Genomic DNA, 26,965 nt, shown 5'->3' with positions numbered 1-26,965 from the left:
ACTGTAGCTTTAATTTGTTGCTTTTGAATATTCCAGCAGTAATATGTTTTCTTTTTATGATAGTATGAATTGCGCAACAAAATGAGGAAGGAAGATTTGGAAGCAATAAGAATGAAAGAAAATAATCCAGCAGAATGGTAGGGATTTTTAAAACTCACTTTTTGTCAATATGAGGCAAGTTCAATTCAAAGTTTTATGCAATAACTGTTGTCTTCTGTGTTCTGATCAAAAATAACAGGTTGTTCCCAACACCTGGTCACAGGGAACAAAATTTTCCATCCAAAATTCAAACAATTTAAAAGATACTTGCAAAGTGACTTAATGGTAAAAGATTGATACCCAAGGGTAGATATTTGTGCTTGTGAACTGAAAATTACTCACTTGGCATGTACCTTCCATTTGGCGGTTTAAAGATGCAGTGCAGAATAGGCCCTTCCAGCCCCTTGAGCGGCACCTGATTTAACCCTAGCCTAATCACAGGACAATTTACAATGATCAATGAACTTTCTAACCAGTACATCTTTGGACCAGAACACCCAGAGCAAACACACACATTCCACAAGTAGGATATTAAAAAAATCCGAACTGGAGTTGAACTCCAAGCTCCAATGCTGTAATAGCATCGCGCTAACTGCTCTGCTACTGTGGCGCCCAGGGTAAATTAGTAGGTTGGAACTATTAATGTGTTCCTATGGTCTGATGTCAGTGCCTACTTGCTAAGTTGAACATGAATATTTTATGTAATGTTTCCATCAATATACAAATTACTGTATCCTGTTCTTGTCTTTGAATAAACTACAATCACAGGATTTTTGTAAAATGCTGTGTCAGTCTCTGCTGTTCCTGTGGATTCATCAGCTGCATGGAGAGGGGTAGACTGCTGCATAGGCAACAATCTGCTCTCCATGTCATACTGCCCTTGTATATCAACTGGCATCACAACTAGGACGCAACATCCATGGTCAATCCCAACCAATGGAGGTGTTCTCTGGCTTTGAAGTCAAACATTTTAGTATTTGTAATTTTACAATGCTTGATTTTACAACCCTGCACTGAAAGGAGAAAAATGACCAACTTTGTCCTGATTTGTTGAGTGAGAATATGTAAAGTTCCATTTAACAGTGGGTGCTTTGACTTTGTGTTATCAGGGAAGCACTTTGTAATGCTGAAGGTCTGAGTTTCTATACATCGATTGAGGAATTGAAAAATATTTGGATACCAGATTCCATCAAGATGAAGCTGACTAAAAATAAGGAGTTAGAAGTCACAAACTGGATTGAAAATGAAGGCGTATGTAAAGTTTAATCTCGATGTATCTTTCAAAGCTTTCCCTTAAGAGATTGATTCTGGTGTTTGTAATATTTTGATGAAGATTGTAGAGGCGATCATAAAGTGTGTGGTGATTGCTGGATCTGTAATCAGGAAGTTCAGATGGTTGGGTTTTATCTTTTGTTAGCATTGGGAAGTAGGGGCTAAATAGTTCCCTCTTCAGTTGTGTGGGTGGGGGAAGCACCTGTGGATGAGCAGGGATGTGGAAGCAGATAACATGCACCTTCTTGAGGGGTTGATTTCTTTTGCAAATTACATTTAATTTAAAAAAAAACATTTGAAGACTGTAAATTTAAGGAAAGACAGTTTGGAAATACTGTGCCAGCTCACCCTGGGTCCCATATGATCTAACCTTTTTCCGGACAAGTCTACCTTGCAGGACCTTGTCAAATGCCTTTCTAAACTCCATGTAGGCAAGGTCTACCACCCTGTAATGCAATGCTGACCATCAGTAATCAGTCCTTGCCTTTCTAAATGCAGATAAGTTGTCTCCTAGAATCCCCTGCAATAACTTTTGCACCATTGTTATTTGGCTTATTGCCTTTTAGTCATTTGCATGTCCTTGCAGCCCTTAAAGGCACAACATTAGCCATCCTTCAATCTTTCAGTTCACAGGACTAAAGGAGGTACAAAAAAGTCTCTGCCAGTTCCACACAGCAGTTTATTTCTCTTGCTTTTTATATGTCCTAGGATACACTTGGACATGCCCAAGGATTTATCCGGATTTATCCACCTCAAAGCCATTAACATCATTTTTAGACCTAATATGAAGTTTAGCAGTTAACTATAATCATGCCAGTAACTTGCCCTTGCACAGGAATTGTGAATAGAACTCAAAATATCTTAGTTTAGTTGCTAAAGGGAGAGTTCTTATTTGCATAACTCTATGCCAACTGCAACAATGGCAAAAACCTGGAATCTGAGTTGGATGCAAGGTGGATTGCTGAAATGTGCTGGAGAATTGAAATGTTCTATTCTGCTCTCCATTGTCCCTTTCTCATTCAAGACTGGTTATATCAGATTTGGGTTTCAAAATTGGCATTCATTAATTTGTATTTATGTGAGTAAGAGACTTGGGATTTTAGAACAATGTGTAATAATTCACTGAGTGGTTTGAGGAAGGGAAGGGAAAAGACCTGGGAAACATTAATGATGTTTTGGAAGATGCATGATGTTTCAAAATTCCATGTTAAATTTTAACAGTGAAATTTTATGCTGGCAATAAAATTTTAAACAGGAGTTTTTTTATTAAACCAATGCACCAGAAAGGATTTTTATTTTTGTGTAAAGCAACAAATTGATATTCATTTAGTATTCATTATATTAAATGTTTTAACCTCATCAGTTAGTCATTATGAAGTTATTGAACAAACTTTTTACTGACTACTTTAGTCTTGTTCTGCAGCTGTCCTCTTTAGAAGATGAAGAGAACACCTATTTGTATGATCTGGTGGTGACTGTGGCCCATATTTTAGATCCTCGGACTGGTGGCAGTCTTGTGGCCCATATTAAAGTTGGGGAGACTTATCACCAGCGGAAAGAGGTACATACAGTATGTCAAAATATGGCTTGATATTGATGAAATTTAGTGTGTCAATAGCAATAGTATGGAGAATAAAAGCACTGACACTTGACAATCTCAGTCGCTATTATTGTATATTCTAATAATCTCTAACCGATAAATAGTGTTTGGTAGAGTTTGTTTCAAATTCTATTAAACATAAATTTAAAGAAACCTTTTCAAATGTCCAAATGCTCTTTCCCTCCCAACACCAATGATCCACAACACTTTTTAAACCAAAAAAATTGTAGAGAATGAAGATTTTCAGTTTTATTTTTATTGGCTAGCATCTCAATCCAAGATCATCTTGGAGAATAATGAAAAACAATATTGTTACTAACTATAGCCAGATGTTTTCTACACATCTAATAAACATGGGCTGGTCTGCAGTGATTGGCTTCAAATTGAGCCACAAGATGCAAAGCAACTATAGGTATGCAAAGTGCATCACTTTATGATCTTGGCAGATTATCATTTGACCTTAATGCTCTTTTGAAATTAATCTCAGAACCATTCTATACAAGATTTTAGCGAACAAACGTTGGAAAGGTTTGGTTGATCTGCTTGAGCAGGTTATAACCTGTTCTGATCATAGACAATCTGAACCCAACCAGATCTGAAGAGATTTAGATTTTTTTTCTCTCCCTCTCTCCCCTCGTACTCGAAACAACTATTACAGTAGTTGGGTTTGTCTATAGTATCCTGTTCTGGGCTCTATGTAGCAGGTAGGCATTGCAAAATACTGGCTAAAATGTAGTTGTTGCATTGCAGCATGGTAAAATTTTGACCTGGAAGTTGAAACATATTAAAATAACACAATTTTCAATCTAGGTTCCGGATTCAAATTTACAGCACATTACTGAAAATATCTTTTTTTTATTGATGTACAGATTTAGTTTCTTTTCCTTGGGTAATAATCCAAGCAGTCTGCGCGATAATGGAAGGAAAAACAATGCATAATTTGTCTTTTGTAAATGTGTGATATTTGTAAGATGTCACTAGAGAATTGGTGTTTGAAAACTGCTGTTTTAAAAGTGGTGTAGCATCTGTAAATTGTGCAATGTTTTTGTTTTCTTAGGGTGTCACTCATAAACAGTGGTATCTGTTTAATGACTTCCTCATTGAACCAATTGACAAGGTAATTGACACTTATTGAGTTGCTACTGTTCTCTATTGGTTTTCAAAAACAATTTATTTGTTTCATTTCTAGTTTTCCTTATGATTGGTCATTGATTTGAAATGTTAACTGTTTCTCATTCCATGGCTGCTGCCTTGACCAATATCCAATAGTTTTTTATTTAAATATGTAGATATCTTGGTGATTCAAATTCAAAGTACATTTATCAAAGAATATATAAATTTTTTGTACTTTATATGAGCCAGATCAAGGAAACGTGCTCCGTAATTGCAATCTCAGTGTTTGTTGGTTTGGGATGAAGTGAGGGATCATTGTTGGGCTTTACCCAAAAATAGGTTACAGAGCAGCATTAGCACAAACCTAGCAGAAGGTTTATGACTAGCATCTTGTACCAGATTGAGGGGAAAGTGGGGAATTCTTTTAAGCAGGAGACCAGTTTTTAAAAAAAATAATAATTTTGAAGCAACAATCTGCTGGAGAAACTCAGCCGATTGAGCAGCATCTATACTAAATTAGAGGGTCTTTTTGATAATAAAGCAGGTTAGTGAATTACAGAAATATTAGGGAAATGGGCTGAGGAATGGCAAATGGATTTTAACTTGGGTAAATGTGAGGTGGTGCATTTCAGACATTCAGTGGTAGACATGTGTTGTGGAACAGAAGGACTTGGGAATACAAATGTATAGTTCACTGAAAGTGACCTCACAAGTAAACAGGGTAGTGAATAAAGCATTTAGCATGCTCCCTTCATCAGTCGGGGCATGGAGTTTGAGTAGGCCCAGTATGTGGCAGCCGTTGGTGAGACCACACTTGGAGTATTGTGTAAAGTTTCGGTCACCCTTTTATAGGAAAGTCAAACTGGAGGGGATGCAGAAGAGATTTGAGAATGCTGCCTGGACTAGAGGGAGAGATTAGCTTCAGGGATCTTTATTCTTTGGAGCATAGAATCAGAAGTGACCTCGTAGAAGTGTATTAAATCATGCAGGGAATGGATAAGGTAGACGGTCGGTCTTTTCTCCAGGGTTGGGGAATACAAAACTAAAGGAGACAGATACAAGATGAGATGAGAGAGGCTTAAGAGATCTGAGAGGTAACATCTTTACACAGAGGTTAATACGAGGGGTGATTGATAAGTTTGTGGCCTAAGGTAGAAGGAGTCAATTTTAGAAAATCTAGCACACTTATTTTTCAACATAGTCCCCTCCTACATTTACACACTTAGTCCTAGTCCTAAGGTAGAAGGAGATGAGTTATTAACTTCAGACTTTCTGCATAATCTCTCAAAGAGTTGAACTGCATGTGCATGTAACGAGAGCTGTATAACTCATCTCCTTCGACCTTAGGCCACAAACTTATCGATCATCCCTGCTGTAGATACTTTCTGGAGGCCCAAGATCCGTATGCTCCACGACTGCTGGACTAAGTGTGTAAATGTAGGAGGGGACTATGTTGAAAAATAAATGTGCTAGGTTTTCTAAAATTGACTCCTTCGACGAACTTATCAATCTCCCCTCGTAAGTGCCAGAGGAAGTGATCAAGGTGGGTACAATTGCAACTTTTAACTGGAATTTGGATGGGTACATGAGGGGCGGGGGAGGGCTTGGAAAGTTTTGTGCTGAATGCGGGCAACTGGGATGAGCAGAGAGAACACCATGGTCAGCATCTGAAAGGCCGATTTGTGCCTTATTATATATAGTGTGTCTGCAGGAGGAAAGGAATTCACATTTTGTGTTGAAATCCTGCATCAGGACTCTGATTAGAATTTTTTGGAATATTGTTCAGATTGTGGTGTGTTTAAACATTTGTATTTTATTTTTGCAGTGTGAAGCTATGCAGTTTGATTTAAATTGGAAGGTCCCCTGCATTCTGTATTATGCTAGACGAAATCTGAATTCCAAGTATGATTTAACCAGTAAGTAACACTTTGTGATTCATGAATTCTGAATGAGGGGTGGCTGAACCAACCTACTCCACCCTCACCACAGGAGAACTGGAACTACGCTTTGCCTGCCACAGTTAACTGCCTACTTGCTAATAGTATATGTGGTAAGAAAAACATCCTGCTGTCTAATAGCCATTTAAAAAAAGAGGAAGCTCTGTCATGGTCAGGGTAATAATGGACTTTGCTAGCCAGGTTTAAACCCACAGATCTGCATTGGTAATTTACTAAATATAATGTGGTTTCTCTTGAAACAACAATCTCTTCTGAGATGGTTTTGAATAAACTACTCCCCAAAAGCTATTTAAAATGACAGAGCTATAAATAATTACAATGTTTTGCTGAATTATGTTAATTGTGTTCCAATCATTCAAGCCAGCAGTAGTATAATTTGGACAGTTTGTACAATTTGTTGCTCTATTCTTGGTATGGAATGACTCAACCTGGCTCATTGGTAATGGTGCCTTCTTGTTAATTCCTGTGAGTAACTTGGGGATATTTCCCCCCACATAGGTGAGAGATTGTTAATATTTTGTGGTCAGTGCTCAAGCACTGATTAGCTTGCAATGTGTATGCTTTGTTAATAATTTTTTTTCCCCCCTCCTTTCTTTTCAGTAAAGAATCCAATTGAGGCCAGTGTTTTGCTGGCAGAAGCATCTCTGGCTAGAAAACAGCGAAAATGTCATGCAACTTTCATTCCACTAATGCTGAATGAAATGCCTCAGCCCAATGATTTAGTGGGTTTGGATGCAGAGTTTGTCACACTAAATCAGGTATGGTTTTTTTCTCTTGAAATGGAGGAATTTAATTGAAACAAATCTCACGTGCATGAGTAAATACCTACATTATGTCCACATCTGAATGTACAATTTATAGTAATTTGTAATAAGTAATGTGTATGGTAAGATGTACAACAAAGCAATCAATATAACATAGAAATACAATTGTGTCACTGAATTAATCAGTCTTGTGGTTGGGTGGAAGAAGCTGTCCTGGCTTTCATGCTGCAGTAAAATTTCCTGGACGGTAACAGCTGGAACAGTTTGTGGTTGGGGTGACTCGGGTCCTCCATGATCCTCTGGGGCCTTTTTATGCACCTGTTAAGGTAAATGTCCTGAATAGTAGGAAGTTCAAATCCACAGATGCGCTGGGCTGTCCGTACCACTGTCAGGGTGATGACTTCTCTGCAGGGTGCCTTGTTATTATTTGAGATGAGGCCAGTCATTGTCGTATCATCTTATTACCTACTGGCGATCTGACAGGAAATCCAGGATCCAGCTGCGCAAGGCAGCAAAGATGACTTGCTTCCATGTGGATTTTGAGATGGCTGATGAGATCATTGTAAGACTGTTTCACAGATAGGAGCAGGAGGTTCTTAATAGGGTGGCCGTGTTGATAGTTTGTGAGCTGGTGTGGTTTTTTGCAATTTATTTTGGGCTTTTGTGTACTTAAAACAAGAGAAAATCTACAGATGCTGGAAATCCAAGCAACACAAAAAATGCTGGAATTTACAAGCTGACAGTCAAGTTCCTTGGCCCCTATCAACTTATTTTCACAATGGTTGTCCAGTCCCTATACACCCCCATCCCCTACCAGAAGGCCTCAAAGTGCTCCGTTTCTTTCTGGACATCAGACCCAGCCAGTCCCCCTCCATCAGCTCCTCTGCCTAGCTGTGCCTGCCTTTTTGTCAGCTACGTGGAACAGTCTATGTTCTAAGTCTACACTGGTGCCCATCCCCCACTTTTCCTACACTACATTGACGACTGCATTGGTGCTGCTTCCTGCATCCATGCTGAGCTTGTTGACTTCAAAAACTTTGCCTCCAACTTCCACCCTGCTGTCAAATTTATCTGGTCTATTTCTGACATCTCCCTTTCCTCAATCTGTCTGTCTCCATCTCTGGAGACAGCTTATCTACTGATGTCTACTATAAACCCATGGACTGTCACAGCCACCTGGACTATACCTCTTCCCACCGTGTCTTGTAAAAACGCTATCCCCTTCTTGCAATTCCTCAGTCTCCACTGTATCTGCTCTCAGTCTAAGGCTTTTCATTCGAAAATGAAGGAGATGTCCTCCTTTTTCAAAGAAAGGGGCTTCCCTTCCTCCACCATCAATGCTGCCCTCAACTGCATCTCTTTTTATGCACGTATGCTCTTACCCCATCCTCCCACCACCCTACCAGGGATAGGGTTCCTCTTGTTCTCACTTACCCACCCCACCAGCCTCCACGTCCAGCACATAATTCTCCGGAACTTCTGCCACCTCCAATGGGATTACACCACCAAGCACATCTTTCTCTTTTTTATCTTTTTCCCCCCTCCCCCACCCCTTTCTGCTTTCTGCAGGTATCTCTCCCTAGTTGATCCCCTTATTCAGTCATCCCTCCTGGCACTTATCCTTGCAAGTGGAATAAGTGCTACACCTGTCCCTACACTTCCTCCCTCGCTACCATCCAGGGCCCTAAACAGTCCTTCCAAGTGAGGTGACACTTCACCTGTGGGTCCGTTGGGGTTATCTACTGTATCCTGTGCTACCGGTGCGGCCTCCTGTATATTGGTGGGACCCGATGTAAATTGGGAGACCGCTTTGCCGAGCACCTATGCTCTGTCCGCCAGAAAAAGCAGGATCTCCCTGTGGCCACCCATTTTAATTCCACTTCCCCTTCACCTTCCCATTCCGATACGTCAATCCATAGCCGCCTCTACTGTCGCAATGAAACTGCACTCAGGTAGGAGGAACAACACCTTGAATTCTGTCTGGGCACCCTCCAATCGATGGCACGATCATCGATTTCTCAAACTTCCGGTAATGCTTGTGCGCCCCCCCCCCCCACCATTCTCCATTCCTGTTTTTTTTTTCTTCCCCCCCCCCCCCCCCTCACCCCAACACCTTATCTCCTTGCCTGCCCATCACCTCCTCTGGAGCTCCTCCTCCTTTTCTTTCTTCCATGGCCTTCTTTCCTCTCCTATCAGATTCCCCCTTCTCCAGCCCTGTACCTCTTTCACCAATCAACTTACCAGCTCTTTACTTCATCCCCACTCCCTTTCCTGGTTTCACCTTTCACTTTGTTTCTCTCTTCTTCTCTTCCCCACCCCCCACCTTTTAACTCCGACTCCTCATCTTTTCTCCAATCCTGCTGAAGGCTCTCAGCCCAAAACATCAACTGTACTCTTTTCCATGGATGGTGCTTGGTGTTCTGTGTACTTGATTCTCATACCTTCTGGAATGTGTCTTCTCTCCTTTAAGCAGTCACACCCAGGGATTCCCAAGGGTCAATGGAGATGTTATTTTTTCCCTCTGAGGTTTTGAGCAAATTCTCGATTGATTTATTTACTGGCTTTCTCAGCAATCTCTTTGTTATAATGTGTCTGTTTCAGGATTAGTATCATGTATATGAGTGATATGGCCTGCTGACTGTAACTAGAACCCTTCTGCTTAGGAGGTTGGCCTGGCAGAGGGCACTGATTGTTTCCAAAATTCTCCAAATTAATTGGAAGGATAAGTTAACAATGGCATTGTTGGCATTTTTCCTTGAGATTTCTACTGCAAATGGTCCAAGTCTCAGAAACGAATAGACGTGCCAGTATCACTGCTGCCTGGTAGATCATGGGTTCTGTGCCAAGTGGTCAAACGTACTTCTCAATTTACAAAGGCTGTGCTGGTGCATTGAAGCTGGAGGTTAATTTCATCATCGTCTGCCAATACCAAGAGGTGGATCCTGAAATATGATCATTTGCATCTTCTGCTCTATTATTGATTTTCAGGTGACTTTGGTTCTGTAGTGTAGGTTGAACAATTTGTGTGGTATGTTATGGCACAAAAGATTAGGAAAAGTGTCAGAGCAATGACCATCATGCTTGACAATGGTCATTGCTGAGATTAGCTCTGTAATGGCTGTGTAAAGTAGAGTTGGGGCTTGCATACCATCATGAAACAGCCATAAAGTCATATCTAATTTCTGAAGGCAGCCAAATTTTGAGTTCCATGGTCTCTCAATTGATGGACTCGGAAGCTTTAATGCAACAAGGAAAGGTCATGTGTAATGGTTGATGGTGCTTGTGTGTGTTTTGGAGTTGTTCTGTGGGGGAGTGATGATGTCCACTAGCCTCTAGGTCAGGGGTTCCCAACCTGGTGGGGTCCATGGACCTCTTAATAGTATTGGTCCATAGCATAAAGAGGGTTGGGAACCCCTGATCTAGATGGACAGTGGTCAACTTGGAAAGCAGCTGTCCTATTGGGAGGAGGTAGTTAAGGACTCTAGTGATGATTTTCTCTACAGAAGACAACAAACTGTCTCCAGTAACTGCTACAATTAGACTTGTCTCCTTTCATGAAGGTAGTCATTTAGAGGACAAGCCCAAGGACTCCTCATACTTCACCTCCTCTCAGATTTGCAGGTTAAGGTTGTGCATTTGTGGCTAAAGCCAGATGTTGGAACTTTAATGGATGTAATGTCTGATCCTGAGGCCTTTTTGTTGGATGGGACATGGCCACCTTGTCAATCAGGAGTGGCCTCAAGGCTCGACAAATTTAGTTGCTGTGTGATAGAGTCAGGAGCAGTTGTGTCTGGAGCAGACTCTCAGTTGTCTCCAGAATGTTTCTCCTCATGGGCGTTGACTGACTCTCCTGCTCAATTCTTGGCTCTCTATGGAAAGAGAATTTGTGTGTTTGTGCCATAGATTATCCTGATAGAGCCGAAGAACCCCTTCATATGATGGCTGTCATTGAGTTACTGAGCTTCCCATACACTCTGTATAGGATACAAAACATTGAATAGTACAGTACAGTACAGGCCCTTTGGCCTTCATGTTCATGCTGACCTTTTAACCTACTAATCTTCTCCTTCCCTCCTAGACGGATATTTGCGGTCCTTGAATTACAATTTATCTGAACAAGTGCCAATACTTGAACTGAGATGTCGTGAGGTCTTGTGTTTGTCCTTGTGATAAAATAGTGTTAGCAATGACAAGTTTGTCAAAGGTGGTTAAAGTTTGCAAATTTTCCTGGAAAAATGTTTTTTATGCAATTACTAAAAAAAAATAAAGTTCTTATGTTTTAATTTTATTGCACTACTTTTTTCCCCAAGCAAATGTCTTCATTTTCCCATGTCCCCATCCTAAAAATCCAGAATCTGAAATAATGTGGGCAGTGAGTTTTCCAAGTAACTATTAAAACCACCAATCAAAAATGGTTAAATTTGGTCAAATTTTACTAAGCTTGTTTATTTATTAATAAACTTGTTATTTATGTATGTAATTAGACCTGAATTTTTTCTTTTTGGAAAGAAGTCTACATGCTGTTAAATATGTGTATCTTTTTGCTTTCTGTATCCTATTTGCTGTCAGTTGACATTGTTTCATTTGCTAATTACATACTCCATTCACAAACAAGAAAAAATCTGCAGATGCTGGAAATCCAAGCAACACAGATACTGGAGGAACTCAGCAGGCCAGGCAGCATCTATGGAAAAGAGTCCTGCTGAAAGGTCTCAGCCCGAAATGTCAACTGTACTCTTTTCCATAGATGCTGCCTGGTCTGCTGAGTTCCTCCAGCATTTTGTGTGTGTTATATAGTCCATTCGGTTGTGTTTTTTTTTTAAGTGCTTTATACTACTTGCTCACAGGAAGAAGCAGAGCTGCGAAGTGATGGGACAAAATCCACCATCAAGCCCAGCCAAATGTCGGTTGCAAGGATCACATGTGTGCGAGGTCAGGGACCAAATGAGGGAGTTCCCTTTATTGATGATTACATCTCCACACAGGAGCAGGTAATGCTATGAGTGATAATGCCATGGACTTTACTGCTGAATCTGGAGTCCTCTGTTTTGTGGGTGATCAAATATATAGTTTTTCACCAGTGGATGTTATTGCAGACATAATCAGCTATGAGATGCTCAATGCTCATTTCATTCCTGGGTTTTAAGTCCACCAAGCTGGTATTAATTTCTCTTGGTTAAGCAGAGGATACCAGATAGAAATCAAGCATCTTGTCTTGGCAGGTGGGGAAATCCTGGCAGTTTGTTGTAAATCTGGTAATTAGTTGTGCAGATTTCAGCTATAGGACCCGCACTGTGTGGGAAGGAGGAAGTAACTCTTCTATTGGATAAATGTTATTTGTAGATTCTACCTGAAAATGATCTTGTGTGCTTATTCCACAAGTTTATCTTTTGGGGAAAAAAAACAAATAGGTTGTGGACTACCTGACTCAGTATTCTGGAATCAAGCCTGGGGACCTTGACGCCAAAATCTCATCCAAACACCTAACCACCTTGAAGTCAACATACCTGAAACTAAGGTTCCTCATTGATGTTGGAGTGAAGTTCGTGGGACATGGGCTGCAGAAGGATTTCAGAGTCATAAACCTTATGGTAAGTTTAGAAAGTTTACATAAGCAAAATACTTTGGATAAGTCCTGATTTGTATATATTTCCATTGTCTCTTCCCCTTTTCATCTCCATTGTATCAAGACTTGCAATATTGGTACTCGGTCACTGTCTTCTACCTTAATAACATTGAAAAGGGGGGAAACATTGTTAAATGAGTTTAACTGAGGAAATGTTTCAGTTTACTTTGATGCAGGGTACAGATTCTTAAATAGGGTAAAGCTAAATTTATTCTTTGGGTAGAAGAGGATTTTTTCCCCTCAAAAAAAAATTCTCAAATCTCATGCAGGATCTGAAAAAAAGAGGTCCTGAGAAGAGAATTTAGAGAGCTAGGTAGAAAGCTGAGAATCAGGATCTCCCGTGTAGTAATTTCTGGATTGCTGCTGTGCCACACGCCAGTGAGGGTAGAAACAGGATTATTTAGCAGATAAATGGCTGAGAAGCTGGTTCAGGGAGCAGAGCTTCAGGTTCTTGGATCACTTGGGCTCTTTTGGGGAGGAATGACCTGTTCAAAAGTGATGGGTTGCACCTGAACACAAGGGGGATCAATACTCTTGTGGGCAGGTTTGTTAGAGCTGTGGTGGAGGATTTTAAACTAATTTGGCAGGGGGGTGGGAACTGGAGTGATGGGACGGATGGTAAAAAAGTAACGATAGTGGGCACTCAGATTGCCAGGAAGGGCAGGCAGGTGATGGTACTTAGTTGCAGCCAGCGGGGTATGTATCAGTGCATTAGGGATGCAGAACCAGAAAGGATAGCAAATACGGTACTCAGGATATTGTATCTAAATGCACGTCATATAAGAAATGAGGTGGATGGTCTTGTTGCAATATTACAGATTGTCAGTATGATGTTGTGACCATCACTGAATCATGACTGAAGAATGGTTGTAGTTGGGAGCCGAATGTCCAAGGTTACACGTTGTATCGGAGGGATAGGAAGGTAGGCAGAAAGGGTGGTGTGGCTGTACTGGTAAATGGCATCAAATCAGTAGAAAGATGTGACATAGGATCGGAAGATGTTGAATCCTTGTGGGTTGTGTTTTTAAAAAAAAACTACAAGGTAAAAGCATGTTGATGGCAGTTGTATACAGGCCTCCCAACAGCTGGGATGTGGATCACAGATTACAACAGCAAGCAGAAAAGGTGTGTCAAGAGGGTAATGTTATGATAGTATGGGAGATTTCAACATGCGGGTCCATTGGGAAAATCAGGTTGGTAATGGATCTCAAGAGAGTGAGTTTGTTGAATGCCTGTGAGATGGTTTTTTAGAGCAGTTTGTCATTGAGCCTACTAGGGGATCAGCTATACTGGATTGGGTGCTATGTAATGAACTGGAGGCGATTAGGGAGCTTGAGGTAAAAGAACCCTTGGAAACCAGTGATAACAATATGATTGAGTTCAACTTGAAATTTGAAAGGGAGAAAGTAAAGTCTAATGTAGCAGTATTTCAGTGGAGTAAGGGAAATTACAGTGGGATGAGAGAGGAGTTGGCCAGAGCAAATTGGAAGGAGATGCTGGCAGGGATGACAGCAGAGCAGCAATGGTGTGTGTTTCTGGGAAAAATGAGGAAGGTGCAGGAAATGTGTATTCCAAAAATGAAGAAATACTCAAATGATAAAATAGTGCAACTGTGGCTGATGACAAGGGAAGTCAAAGCCATTGTAAAAGCAAAAGAAAGGGCATACAACAAAGCAAACATTAGTGGGAAGATAGAGGATTGGGAAGCTTTTGAAAACCTGCAGAGAGCAACTAAAAATCATTAAACGGAAAAGGTGAAACATGAAAGCAAACTAGCAAATAATATCAAAGTGGATAGTAAGTTTTTTTTCAAGTATGTTAAAAATAAAAGAGAAATGAGTGGATATGGGACCGCTAGAAAATGAGGCGGGAGAAATAATAACGGGGGACAGGGAGATGACTGAACTAAATGAGTATTTTGCATTAGTCTTCACTGTGGAAGACGCAGTATGCCTGATATTGTAGTGTGTGAAGGAAGAGAATCAGAATAATCTAGCAGAGAGAGAGAAAAATAGAATGAAACATAATAAATGAACAATTAAATCAATTGTGTAACCCCCGGGTGGCCTCAGGCTCGCTCAGCTCATTCTCGTCTGGGGGAGCAGCCTTCGGCCCCGCCAAACTGGGTAATCAGCTGGTGTGGATGCTGTGTGATGTCCCCGCCTCGCCCAAAAACAGACAGTACACCATATGCGATTAAATGAGTACAATTTATAAAGGTTACTATAACTAAGTGATTAATAACGATACAGTATATATGAAGAGAAAATTAAAGAAAAGGCGCCAAACTTATCAAAGTCCAAACCACTTCATGCACAACCATTGGAGCTCAATTACTGAAGTCTTCTGGCCACCATTCGATCCCCTCTGAACTCCTCGACTCGCAGCTCAGGACCCTCCGAACTCCTCGACTCTCCAAACAGCTCAGGACCCTCCGAGTGGTCAACCAAGCACATCTAGCTTCATCCCCCCCCCCCCCCCTTGGAGAATCTCCTGGCCTCGGACCCCCCTTTGGGGTCCGATCCTCGCCCAGCTTAGAGCATTGCGTCCTCTCTCTCGACCCCCTCGCGCCGATCTCCCCAAAAGCCCGTCAACAAAAGCTTACAGACTCAGAAGAAAGAACATTAATCCCCATTTGGTTTACAAAGGAATACCATTCTCGTTATCAGTAAATTAGCATTCCTGCTAGTTAACAAAAAGAAGAAACCCTCTTTACACTCTCCCTCCACCAAATAAAAGTCATGTCCTCATGACTACTAAATAACTCGCCACTTTTCCTGCCAACACACCATAACCCAAGCACAAACAGTGACATCTCCTCCCCACACAGTAACCCTCACGCCCTGTTCCTCAGGCGCTACTTAGGCCAACTATCTGGGAGTTCCCTAACCCTTCTGAGGCCTCCGTACCTCCTCACCTAAACACTTCAGGCTCGGACACAACTGGGGATACCTTGGGCCCACTACCAACTCCTCTCTCAACCTCTCACTCATGCCCCACACTGCACACAGCTAACCCTCCCCGCTACACCTGACTCAATGGGAGAAGGGCCAAAGGTCTCTTCCTCAATCGAGGGAAAGTCAGCAAAAGGCAGCATGTACCACACATCCAGCACATCATCCATCGAATCTGTATTCTTCCTCATTCCTGTGATCGGTAGCTGCTGTTCGTTCTTCTCCAAACGGAAACACGTGGCCTGCACTGCTCCCGCAGTCTCTTCAGCCTCCTGTTCAGTATTCACTGCACTTCTCTCCAGCTTTTTCTTCCTCATGACTTCTTCCAGATCAACTTTCAGGTTTTGCACTTCATTTGAACTGTCGATGGTCATCTTCAGGTTCCCTTCAAGCTTCCGCTTCTCTCTTCTGAGATTCGTCTGTAATTTATTCACCTCCGCAAACTCCCCTCTCCGGGTTCTCAGTTTGCTATTACCCTCAGTCAGACAACTTTCTTCATTCTCTCCAACTTGTAAGTCTTCCGACTGGTTCCAGATCGCTTTCTCCAGTCTCTCAGTCTTCATTTCAAACTTGATTCCGTAGAGACAGTCACTCACGAGCTGCGACCTTCGCCAGCCCTGGCACGTGTCCCGAAAACACTTTAACTCGGTAGTTCTCAGCTGCTCCTGCAACGACCTCACTTCATATTCTCCTGAGGCAAATCCAAACACCAAGAGATCATCCACATACACCAAAACTCCAATCGCCTCCACATCCCCTATGGTTTTCCACCTGCCCAGCAGGAAGGTTGCAAGGGCTCCAGATATGCCCTGTGGCATCTTTTCGGACCCGAAGACTCCTAGGGAATTTATAACGGCCGTCTTCTCCTTGTCGGCCCCACTCATCGAGATCAGGCAACATCCACTCCTCAGATCCAGCACCTTAAACCATTTCGCACCACTCAGACAGGCCATCGCCTCTCCGGCCCTCAGGGCCATATTCTGGTCACTGACAGTGCACCTCTTCAACGCAATACAATCCACACACACGCTGCCTACGTCTTCCACGGCTTCAGGGGCCAGTCGCTGCAACCTCTCTCTCCGATGTGTCTTCAGCAGTCAACTCCCCTCCCTCGTGGTATTTCGCAGTGTCCACTAAGAGGGTCTCACCCTCAGATACTTCCCCTAGGCCGTACCACCACTGGCTCTTGTTTGAATTCGGTACCGGCCCAATGCTGCTACACACGTCCACACAAGCAACTCGAAACCCTGGATGCATCGACAATGCCTCCAAACAGCGCTCACCCGCCTCCTCTGGGCAGGCCCCCAAGCGCACCAGCAGGATATTGGTTCTCTCTAGAACAGAAACGCTGCCCGTCTCAACAGGGTCTGGACACATCAGCATTAACGATTCATGAACCTCAGTCTCCTCCACATTTGCCTCCAAGAACTCCATTTTCACTGACCAACAACCGTCGTCTGGATAATCACCGGCACTGGTACCCCGAATCTCCAGAGTCCTCAATGTCGTCAAGGGTAAATGCTTCCAATAACGGTTATGAAACAAACTGTACAGCAACTTAACCGGCGCCCCGGTGCCGAGGATGGCTTTAACTTGACTTCCATCCATCCGTAACAACACCTGTGCGCATGGCCCCTCTAAGCCTTCAGGAATAGAGTCTGTTCCTTTCGGGAGTTCCTTGGTACATTGCTGGGAACGTGCTCCCCCAGAGACCCCAAGCCGTTCCCCCACTGGGCCTCCTCTAAGTTTCCCGGCACCTCTCGAATCAACGGAACAACTGATCCCCTTGACAGATCCCCTTGGCACCACAAGCAATTTATCTGCCCCCCTAGGCAAAAAGGGATACCCTAAAAACTTCCCACCAATCTCCTGCCACGGATATGATAAGCCCCCCAGCTGCGGCATTTGACTTCCAGTCGAACCACACGCATTTTCCCACACTTTCCCAGAACTGGCAGCGGTCACTTCAAGGTAATTGCGCCTGACAGTTCTAACAAAGTCACCAGCCCGCCTACTCAAACTTTCAACCCGTCCCTGTCGCTTTCCCTCAGCCAAGCACTGCCACTCACCCAACAACTGAGGGGTCCGCTCCGCCCCTTTAGGGCTGGACGTTATTCCAAAAACCGGGCGGAGCCCACCACTGCTGAAACATCCCAACCTGTCACTCCTCACTCTCCAAACAGTACAGACAACCCATGGTCCCACCACCATTTCGTCAGCACTAGTCGGAACTCGAACAACGACCTCCAGGCTAGCAACAGCAGCCACCCCACCCAACACACACGCAGCAATAACCAGCAATCGCACACCCACAAAGGCACACCAGCTCTTCGCCGCAGACACAATTTAAAGAGGGTGATCACACAGCTTCCACAGAGATCAATCCCAGACGAGCCCCCTTTGTAACCCCCGGGTCACCTCAGGCTCGCTCAGCTTGTTCTCGTCTAGGGGGAGCAGCCTTCGGCCCCACCACACTGGGTAATCAGCTGGTGTGGATGCTGTGTGATGTCCCCGCCTCGCCCAAAAACAGACAGTACACCATATGCGATTAAATGAGTACAATTTATAAAGGTTACTATAACTAAGTGATTAATAACGATACAGTATATATGAAGAGAAAATTAAAGAAAAGGCGCCAAACTTATCAAAGTCCAAACCACTTCATGCACAACCGTTGGAGCTCAATTACTGAAGTCTTTTGGCCACCATTCGATCTCCTCTGAACTCCTCAACTCGCAGCTCAGGACCCTCTGAACTCCTCGACTCTCCAAACAGCTCAGGACCCTCCGAGTGGTCAACCAAGCACATCTAGCTTCATCCCCCCCCTTCTCGGAGAATCTCCCGGCCTCGGACCCCCCTTTGGGGTCCGATCCTCGCCCAGTTTAGAGCATTGCGTCCTCTCTCTCGACCCCCTCGCGCCGATCTCCCCAAAAGCCCGTCAACAAAAGCTTACAGACTCAGAAGAAAGAACATTAATCCCCATTTGGTTTACAAAGGAGTACCATTCTCATTATCAGTAAATTAGCATTCCTGCTAGTTAACAAAAAGAAGAAACCCTCTTTACAATTGCATATATTGAATGGATTTTTTAAAAGTGTAAAAACAGAAATACTGTATATTTTTTAAAAAGTGAGATAGTGTCCATGTGGGTGCAGTTACTATTATAAGAGAGAAGGTGCTCAAAAAGCTGAAAGACCTAAAAGTACATGAGTCACCCGGACCAGAGGAGCTACAGTCTAGGGTTCTGAAAGAGGTAGTGTTAGAGATTGTAGTGGCATAAGAAATGATCTTTCAAAAATCATTGGACTCTGGCAAGGTGCCATAGGACTGGAAAATTGCAAATATCACTCCACTCTTCAAGAAAGGAGGAAGGCAACAGAAAGGAAATTATAGACCAGTTCGCCTGACCTCAGTGGTTGGGAAGATGTTGAAGTCAATTGTTAAGGATAAGGTGATGGAGCACTTGGTGATACAGGACAAGATAGTACAAAGTCAGCATGGTTTCCTTCAAGGAAAATCCTACCTGACGAACCTGTTGGAATTCTTTGAGGAGATTACAAGTAAGATAGATAAAGGGGATACAGTGGATGTTGTATATTTGGTCTTTCAGAAGGCCTTTGACAAGGTGCCACACATGAGGCTGCTTACCAAGTTAAGAGCCCATGCTAGTACAGGAAAGTTACTAACATGGTTGGAGCATTGGCTGATTTGGTAGGAGGCAGCGAGTGGGAATAAAAGGATCCTTTTCTGGTTGGCTGCTGTTGACTAGTGGTGTCCCCAGGAGTTGGTGTTGGGACCACTTCTTTTTATGCTGTATGTAAACGATTTAGAAGATGGAATAGATGGCTTTGTTGCCAAGTTTGCAGGTGATGCAAAGATTGGTGGAGGGGCAGGTAGTGTTGAGGAAACAGATATGATGTAGAAGGACTTGGACAGATTAGGAGAATGAGTGAGAAAGTGTCAAATGAAATACAATATTGGAAAATACATGGTCATGCACTTTGGTAGAAGAAATAAGTGTGCAGAATATTTTCTAAACAGGGAGAAAACTTTTTAAAATCTGAGATGCAAAGGGACTTGAGAGTCCTTGTGCAGAACACACTAAAGGTTAACTTGCAGGTTGAGTCGGTGGTGAGGAAGGCAAATGCAATGTTAGCCTTCATTTCAAGAGATCTAGAATACAAGAGCAGGGATGTGATGCTGAGGCTTTATAAGGCACTGGTGAGGCCCCACCTTGAGTATTGTGAACAGTTTTGGGCTCCTCACTGAAGAAAAGATGTACTGGCTTTGGAGAGGGCTCAGAGGCAGTTCACAAGGATGATTCTCAGAATGAAAGGGTTATCATACGAGGAACATTTGATGGCTCTGTACTCGCTGGAACTTAGAAGAATGAGGGGAGAATCTCATTGTCTAGGCCTTTCAACATTGAGAAGATTTCAGAGTAAATCTGAAAAGAATGTTTCCCATGGTGGCGGTGTCTAGGATAAGAAGACGCAGCCTTAGGATAGAGGGGCTTCCATTTAAAATAGATGTGGAGAAATTTCTTTTACCAGAGGGTGGTGAATTTGTTACAACAGGCAGCTGTGGTGGCCAGGTCATTGGATGTATTTATGGCAGAGATTGGTAAGTTCTTGACTGGTCATGGCATCAAAGGTTATGGTGAGAAGGCTGGGGAGTGGGGCTGAGGAGGGGCAAAGGATCAGCCATGATTGAATGGCGGATCACACTTGATGGACCAATTGGCCTAATTCTACTCCTATGTCTTATGGTCTAAGTAATTATCTCATTGCCTTTGCAAGTTGAGCATGATTTGGTAATGGTTTGGGACAGATTTCCTATCCTTTTTCTTTCTTGATTTCGTAGCTACCCAAAGATAGGAATTTCAGAGTTGTAACTTTGATAATAAATAAATGAACCTTAAACTTTATCGTCTGCCCTCCTCAAATACTTTAACTGATCTTAAGTTGGTATTGCCTTGTTACTAACTCGCTGTTCTCTTTGGCTATGCAGTAGTTTTGCACAATGGTGTTGCTTAGTGTGCAATCTAATCATTGCCAGTCCTTTCTAAATGTTGCTAACCTACAAGGGTGGCCACTGGTCCTTGATAACTGTCTGATTTTTTGCTGCACTACATCAACAAGGTTTTCTTGAAGCAGGTCTACCAGCACCAAAAAAATGAAATATAAAAAGCCCCTGAAACTGTTAACTTAATTAAATGAGAATACCTTGAGTCATATTCCCTTTTCCTAAAGGAGACCCACACACTCTCCCCAGCTGTGTCCCTTTTATCTTATAATGACTGGCAAATACCAGGAAAACAAACTGGTAATTTTTAAGGGGGAGCCCAACCTGCTCCAGTCTCAAATGTGGAAGTTAGATAGGTTTCGGTATGATTTGTGTTGTGTTTATGAATTTGTTATGTCATAATGTGACATAACTTTGTTTTCATTAGATACAGTGGGAATTATTACCCTAGAGGGTTTTGAGTGTCAACCACGTAAAGGCCAATATGGGTGTTGTCTTCTTCCCTAAAAGCAGTACTGAACCAGGTGTTTTTTTTTAAACACAACAATCTGGTAGCTTTTGAAATTCTTTTCTTATGTAAATCCACAGATGGTCAAAGTTATTGAATTCCCTCTCAACTTTATTTGGGGTTTGAAATCTTGGCTTCTGAGATACCAGTCTTGAACCAGTATTACTCAACTATCTTTAAAGTTCAAGTACATTTATTATCAAAGAGTTGCAGGGAAGTTTGTGAACATAAAATGTGGTCTGATCTTCATCTAAGTCACAATAATAGACAAACTCCACCTAATCTAATAACACAAACAATTGAACTTGTCTTTATTGAATACATTGTTTAATCATTCACAGTCCACGCTGAAAAAGTATGTGAACGCTTGTGTTCAATAACTGGTTGAATCTCCTTTAGCAGCAATAACCTCCACCAAAAGTTTCCTATAGCCGTTGATCAGATTTGCACGGCGGTGAGGAGAAATGTCAGACCATTCCTCCATACAAAAATTGTTTCAGTTCATAAATATTTCTGGGATATCTTGCAAGAACAGCCATCTTCAGTTCGTGCCACAGCATTTCAATTCGGTTAAGGTACGAACTCTGACTTGGCCATTCCAAAATATGAATTTTCTTCTTTTTAAACTGTTCTGTTGATTTACTTTTGTTTTTTGGATCATTGTTGCATCATCCAATTTTTATTAAGCTTCATGTGATGGACTGCTACCCTGACGTCCCTTTGTACCTGTCTTGATACAATTTTGAATTCATTGTTCCCTCAACAATTGTAAGCTGTCCAGGCCCTGAGGCAACAAAGCAGCCCCAAACCATGATGTTCCTTCAACAATGCCTCACAATTGGGATGAGGTTTTGGTGATGGTGTGCAGTGCACTTTTTTCCCTCCAAACAGTGGTGTGCACTTCCATCAAAATGTTCAACTTTTGTCTCTTCTGTCCACGGAAGATTGTCCCAAAAGTGTTGTGGGACATCCAGGTGGTCTTTTGCAGACTGGAGACATACAGCAATGTGTTTTGTTCGAGAGCAGTGGTTTCCTCTGTGGAGTCCTTCCATTAACACCATTATTCAGTGTTTTCCTTATAGTGGACACATTTGCAGAGACTTGCATGTTTCAGAGACTTCTGCAGATCTTTTGCTGTTGCCCTTGTGTTATTTTTCACCTCCTTCAGCATTGCATGTCATGCCCTTGGTGTGATCTTTGCAGGATACCCACTCGTAGGGAGAGTAGCAACAGTACTGAATTTCCTCCATTTGTAGACAATTTCTCTTATTGTGGACTGATGGACACTCGGGTCTTTAGAAATATGTTGCCGCGCAGAGTTCCAATGTGCTGATCAAATTTGCAGGTGACGTGACTTTGATGGGCCTTATTTCCAACAATGGTGAGAGCCTACAGAGAAGTAGTCAATGCCCTGACACAGTGGTGCAAAGAAAACAATCTTCTCAATGTCAAAAAAAAATGGAGTTGATCATGGATTATAGGAGGAATGGAGACAGGCCAGCCCCTATTGACAACAATGGGACTGCAGTCGAGGGGGTGAGTCGCTTCAAGTTCCTCAGTATACATGTCACCAAATATCTTGCCTGGATTTTGCATACTGGTTGTGTGGTGAAAAAGGCTCAACACAGCCCCTCTTTCACCTCAGACGGCTGAAGAAGTTCATCATGAGTCCCCAGATCCTCAGGACTTTCTACAGGGACAGTATCGAAGGCATCCTGACTGACTGTGTCGTTGCCTGGTATGGGAACTGTACTACCCTCAATCGCAGGGCACTGCAGAGAGTGGTGCGGACAGCCCAGCACATCTGAGGATGTGAACTTTCCTCTATTCAGGATGCTTACAGCAGGAGGTGTGTATAAAAGGCCCGAAAGATCAACAGGGACTCCAGCCACCCAATCACAAACTGTTTCAGCTGCTACCGTCTGGCAAACGGTATCACAGCATTAAGGGCAGGACCAGCAGGCTCCGGGATAGCTTCTTTCACCAGACCATCAGATTGATCAATATACATTGATCTGATTGCATATCTGACTGTATGTACATATATACAGGACAATTCAGCGTACAATTTTAGTGTTTGGGCAATATCCTCCCACATTTCCCTTTCTTATTGCTTGTACATAGCGACAGAGACACAACATAAAGATATTTACTCCTTTGGGTGCAAGAAATAAAATATATACAAATAAATGCTTTTGTAGCCTTTTCCAGCTTCATGCATCTTATCTAAGGTCCTCTGAAGGTTGTTTTGATCGAGGTATGGTGCACACAAGCAGATCTTTCTTGAGGAGCAGACTCTGTCAGTAACCTGACTGTGTCTTTTTTATAGGGCAGGGCACCTCTGCAACTCACACCTCCAATCTCATCTTATTGGTTGGTCTCACCTGATTCCAAATAGCTTTTGTAGAAAGCATTATCCCAGAGGCTCACATGCTTTTTTGAACCTAGACTTTGATTGTTTAAATGGTGTACTCAGCATTGACAAGAAGTACAACTGTTGTTAGTTTAGGCAGGTGGTGTTTGTCTATTATTGATTCAGCCCTAACATGTCACAATGCAACTACCCTGCACTACTTTTGAGACTTCAGTTCGCACTGCAAAAGTCCTAGTTTGTATAGGCAGTTCAAAAGCTTGACTCCAAAAGGGAAGTTGCAGGCTATCGATATTGCAGTGATTGTTTACCAGAAAGTGTGATTAATAATTTTGTTTGCTGCCAGTAAGGTGGTGCTGTGTTTCACCAGCACCATCTTAAACCAGATTGAAGTTGTGGAAGTTGGGTTCATTTGCTTGTGGGACAAGTTGGTTATTTTCTCACCACTTTGCCTCTCAAAGGTGCTGATTCATGTTGCAGTGATGTTCTGCTAGAGCCACTGTGATGTAATTTATCTCTTTTTTTCAATAGCAGTGAATGGTAATCTAACAATACGGGAGGGCATATTGGAAAGCGAGGCTGGTCTTGCTTTGCTTTCCCTCCACAATTTAGAAGGAACCCTGCTCTTAATCTATGCTTGTGCAGACAAGCTGAGATGATTTTCATGCTTGAATTGCTTGAGTATTTCAGTCCAGTACATTGCAATACTTTTAACAAGATGGCCTTGGGAGTTTTGGAAGCAGAAATCCTTTTCATGATGAAAATTAGTTGTAGTGAGGCTAGTTTTTTGACTCCACTGCCTATACTTGCACCTACTTGGCTAAACATTTTGTAGTTGCCTGGCTACCAACAGCCTCGAGACTTTGGCTCCTTGATAAACTCATGAACAGAAAAAGCTAAGAGGATCTTTAATAGCTTGTACTGTTGAAAACTCTTTCACTGTTTCTAAAGATCCCATTTAAAAAAAAATAAAATGAAAACATTTAAAATATTAATTAAATAGAAACATGTACAAGGGGAAAAAAAGTCCCAAAAGCTCAATAAACCTGTTAATGAAGATTGGCACTCCTACTTGCATCAATAGGATCTACACCATGTGCCAGCTACAGCTTGTTCAAAAGCCGGTGCAATCCAAATACATTTGGCTCCTTGGTTCAGTACTTATTGAATGCCTCAGTGGTGAGTCCAAGTTTGGCCATGCCTGCAGTTGACTTTCAGTACTTTGCACTGTAGTACGGAGGTGTGGAGGTCAGGAATGTACTGGTATGCATGCTGCAGCTGGCTGGCAGTTTCTTCAGTGCCATCTAGCCCATTTTAGACAAATTGTACTTGGAAAGTATAACCCAACTGCTTTATTCTTTTGGAGTTAATGTTGCAAGACTTTATTTTCTTTTCAATAGAGTTATGCTCTGTGAATTGTTTATTGTGAGATAACTGGGCCATGTTTTCTTTTGCAGATAGAGCACCTAAATACAATACTATTACAATGATCGTAACATTCTGTAAACGGTGCTAACAAAGATTAAAGGAACACAAGTTGAATAAATTCCTCTCAAGTGGGAAGACTTTATATTATAGGTTGCCATGGTCAGGTTATAGATTCATCACCAGATCAATTGAGTAATTCCAGCATTAAAAATTACTTCCAAAATTTTTTTCTCTATCTGTTCAGCATGATATAAAATTGCTGATCCAGCCCAAGAAAATTTTGAGTTTGTTATTTTTTTTAAAAAATGTAATAGTTTCAGAGTAAAGTTATTTTTCTTTCTTTTTTCCATCTTCAGATTCCAAAGGAGCAAGTGATAGATACGGTATATTTGTTTCACATGCCACGGAAAAGGATGATTTCACTGCGTTTCCTTGCATGGTATTTTCTAGGTTTGTATATGTATAATTTAAGGATTTTGATATGTTTGATCAGTATGCTTCATTCGAAATGTGATTTATTACTAGGATTAAGAGATTAAGCTTGCTGATTGCATTGAAGTTACAAAGAGTTGGGAGAACGTGTTGCAATGAGGATATTTGTATTTTGAAACTATTTCAATACATAGTGAGTTGATGAGTTTGGTAAATGGAATTTAATGTGGGGAAAGTGTGAGGTCATGCACTTTAGTAAAAAGACTCAAAAGGCAGACTGTTATTTAATTAGAGATTGCATATGCATAGAGTAGAGAAATTTGGGTGTACCTGTGCATGAGTCTCAAAGATCATAAGACAAGAGCAGAATTAGGCCATTTGGCCCATCTGGTCTGCTCTCCCTGTCAATCCCATTCTTCTGCCTTCTCTTCATAACGTTTGGCACCCTGATTAACTGAGAACCTATCAACCTCTGCTTTAAGTATAATGATTTGGCCTCCACAGCCATCTGTGGCAATGAATTCCACAAATCCACCACCCCCTGGCTAAAGAAATTCCTTCTCATCTGGTCTAAATGGCAGTTGTCCCTCTTTTCTGAGGTTGTGCCCTCTGGTCCCAGACTCCCCCACTATATGAAACATCCTCTCCACACCCACTCTACCTTAGCCTTTCAAAATTCAATAGGTTTTAATGAGGTCCCCCATCATTCTTCTAATCTCCAGTGGGCACAGGCCCAGAGCCAGCAAACACTCTCATATGATGACTCTTTCATTCCCAGAATCACTCTTGTGAAACTCTCTGGATGCTGTCTAGTGCCAGCGTATTGTTTCTTAGATAAAGGGCCCAAAACTGCTCTCCATACTCCATGTATGGCCTCGCCAGTGCATTATAAAGCCTCAACATTAGATCTTTGTTTTTATATTCTAGTCCTCTCAAAATGAATGCTAACATTGCATTTGTCTTCCTTACAACCAACTCAACCTGCAAATTAACCTTTAGAGAATCCTGCACAAGGACTTCCAAACTCCTTGGCACCTCTGATTTTTGAATTTTCTCCCCATTTAGAAAATAGTCTACATCTTTATTCCTTTGAAGTGCATGACCATACATTTCCAGACACTGTATTCCATCTGTCACTTTGCCCCTTCTCCTAACCTCTCCAAGTTCTTCTGCAGACTCTCTGCTTTCACAACACTACCTGCCCCTCCACCTATCTTTCTATTGTCTGCAAACTTTACCACAAAGCCACCAATTCCATCATCCAAATCATTGATATATAAAGTGAAAAGAAGTGGTTCCAGTATGGAACACCATTAGTCACTGGCAGCCAACCAAAAATGACCCGCTTAATTCCGACCCTTTACCTCCTGTCAATCTTCTATCCATGCTAGTATGTGTCCTGTAAAACCATTGGGTATTGTTTAGCAGCCTTGTGAGCAGCACCTTGCCAAAGGCTTCTGAAAATCCAAGTACACAACATCCACTGACTCTCCTTTGTCTATCCTGTTTGTTATCTCCTCAAAGAATTCCAACAGGTTGGTCAGGCAAAATTTACTCTTTAGGAAGCAGTGTTGACTTTAGCTTGCTTTATCATGTGCTTCCAAGTACCCTGAAACTTCATTCTTAATAATGGACCCCAATGTCTTCCCATCCATTGAAGTTGTGCTAACTGATGTATAATCTCCTTTCTTCTGCCTCCCTCTTTCTTGAAGAGTGGAGTGGCATTTGCAATTTTTCTGTCGTCTGGAACCATTCCAGAATCTAGTGATTCTTGAAAGATCACTAATGGTTCCCAAATCTCCTCTGTGACCTCTTTCAGAACCCTTGGATGTAGTCCATCTGGTCCAGGTAACTTATCTACCCTCAGACCTTTCA

The 26,965-nt window shown here is 42.1% G+C and overlaps 1 protein-coding gene across 11 annotated transcripts in view; it reads left to right on the top strand.

The window, feature by feature from the left end:
- pan2 (poly(A) specific ribonuclease subunit PAN2) overlaps positions 1-26,965 on the top strand; it is a 115,264-nt gene that overhangs the window by 44,337 nt on the left and 43,962 nt on the right. For 10 of the 11 annotated variants that reach the window (XR_009509009.1, XM_059956347.1, XM_059956344.1 and 7 more), the window contains exons 16-24: positions 64-137; positions 1,149-1,290; positions 2,735-2,872; positions 3,969-4,028; positions 5,850-5,940; positions 6,583-6,740; positions 11,594-11,737; positions 12,158-12,337; positions 25,015-25,108. Coding sequence is in view for 10 of the 11 variants with exons in the window: in XM_059956347.1 (XP_059812330.1) it covers positions 64-137; positions 1,149-1,290; positions 2,735-2,872; positions 3,969-4,028; positions 5,850-5,940; positions 6,583-6,740; positions 11,594-11,737; positions 12,158-12,337; positions 25,015-25,108 (1,081 nt within the window). In the remaining variant the exon portion in view is untranslated. Of the gene's footprint in view, positions 1-63; positions 138-1,148; positions 1,291-2,734; positions 2,873-3,968; positions 4,029-5,849; positions 5,941-6,582; positions 6,741-11,593; positions 11,738-12,128; positions 12,338-25,014; positions 25,109-26,965 lie in introns of those variants that run through there. The other variant, XM_059956352.1, reaches the window with a different exon arrangement.

Source organism: Hypanus sabinus, chromosome X1 (assembly GCF_030144855.1).
Source record: "Hypanus sabinus isolate sHypSab1 chromosome X1, sHypSab1.hap1, whole genome shotgun sequence".
Lineage (NCBI taxonomy): Eukaryota > Metazoa > Chordata > Chondrichthyes > Myliobatiformes > Dasyatidae > Hypanus > Hypanus sabinus.
This window is presented reverse-complemented; position numbering and strand designations above follow the sequence as displayed.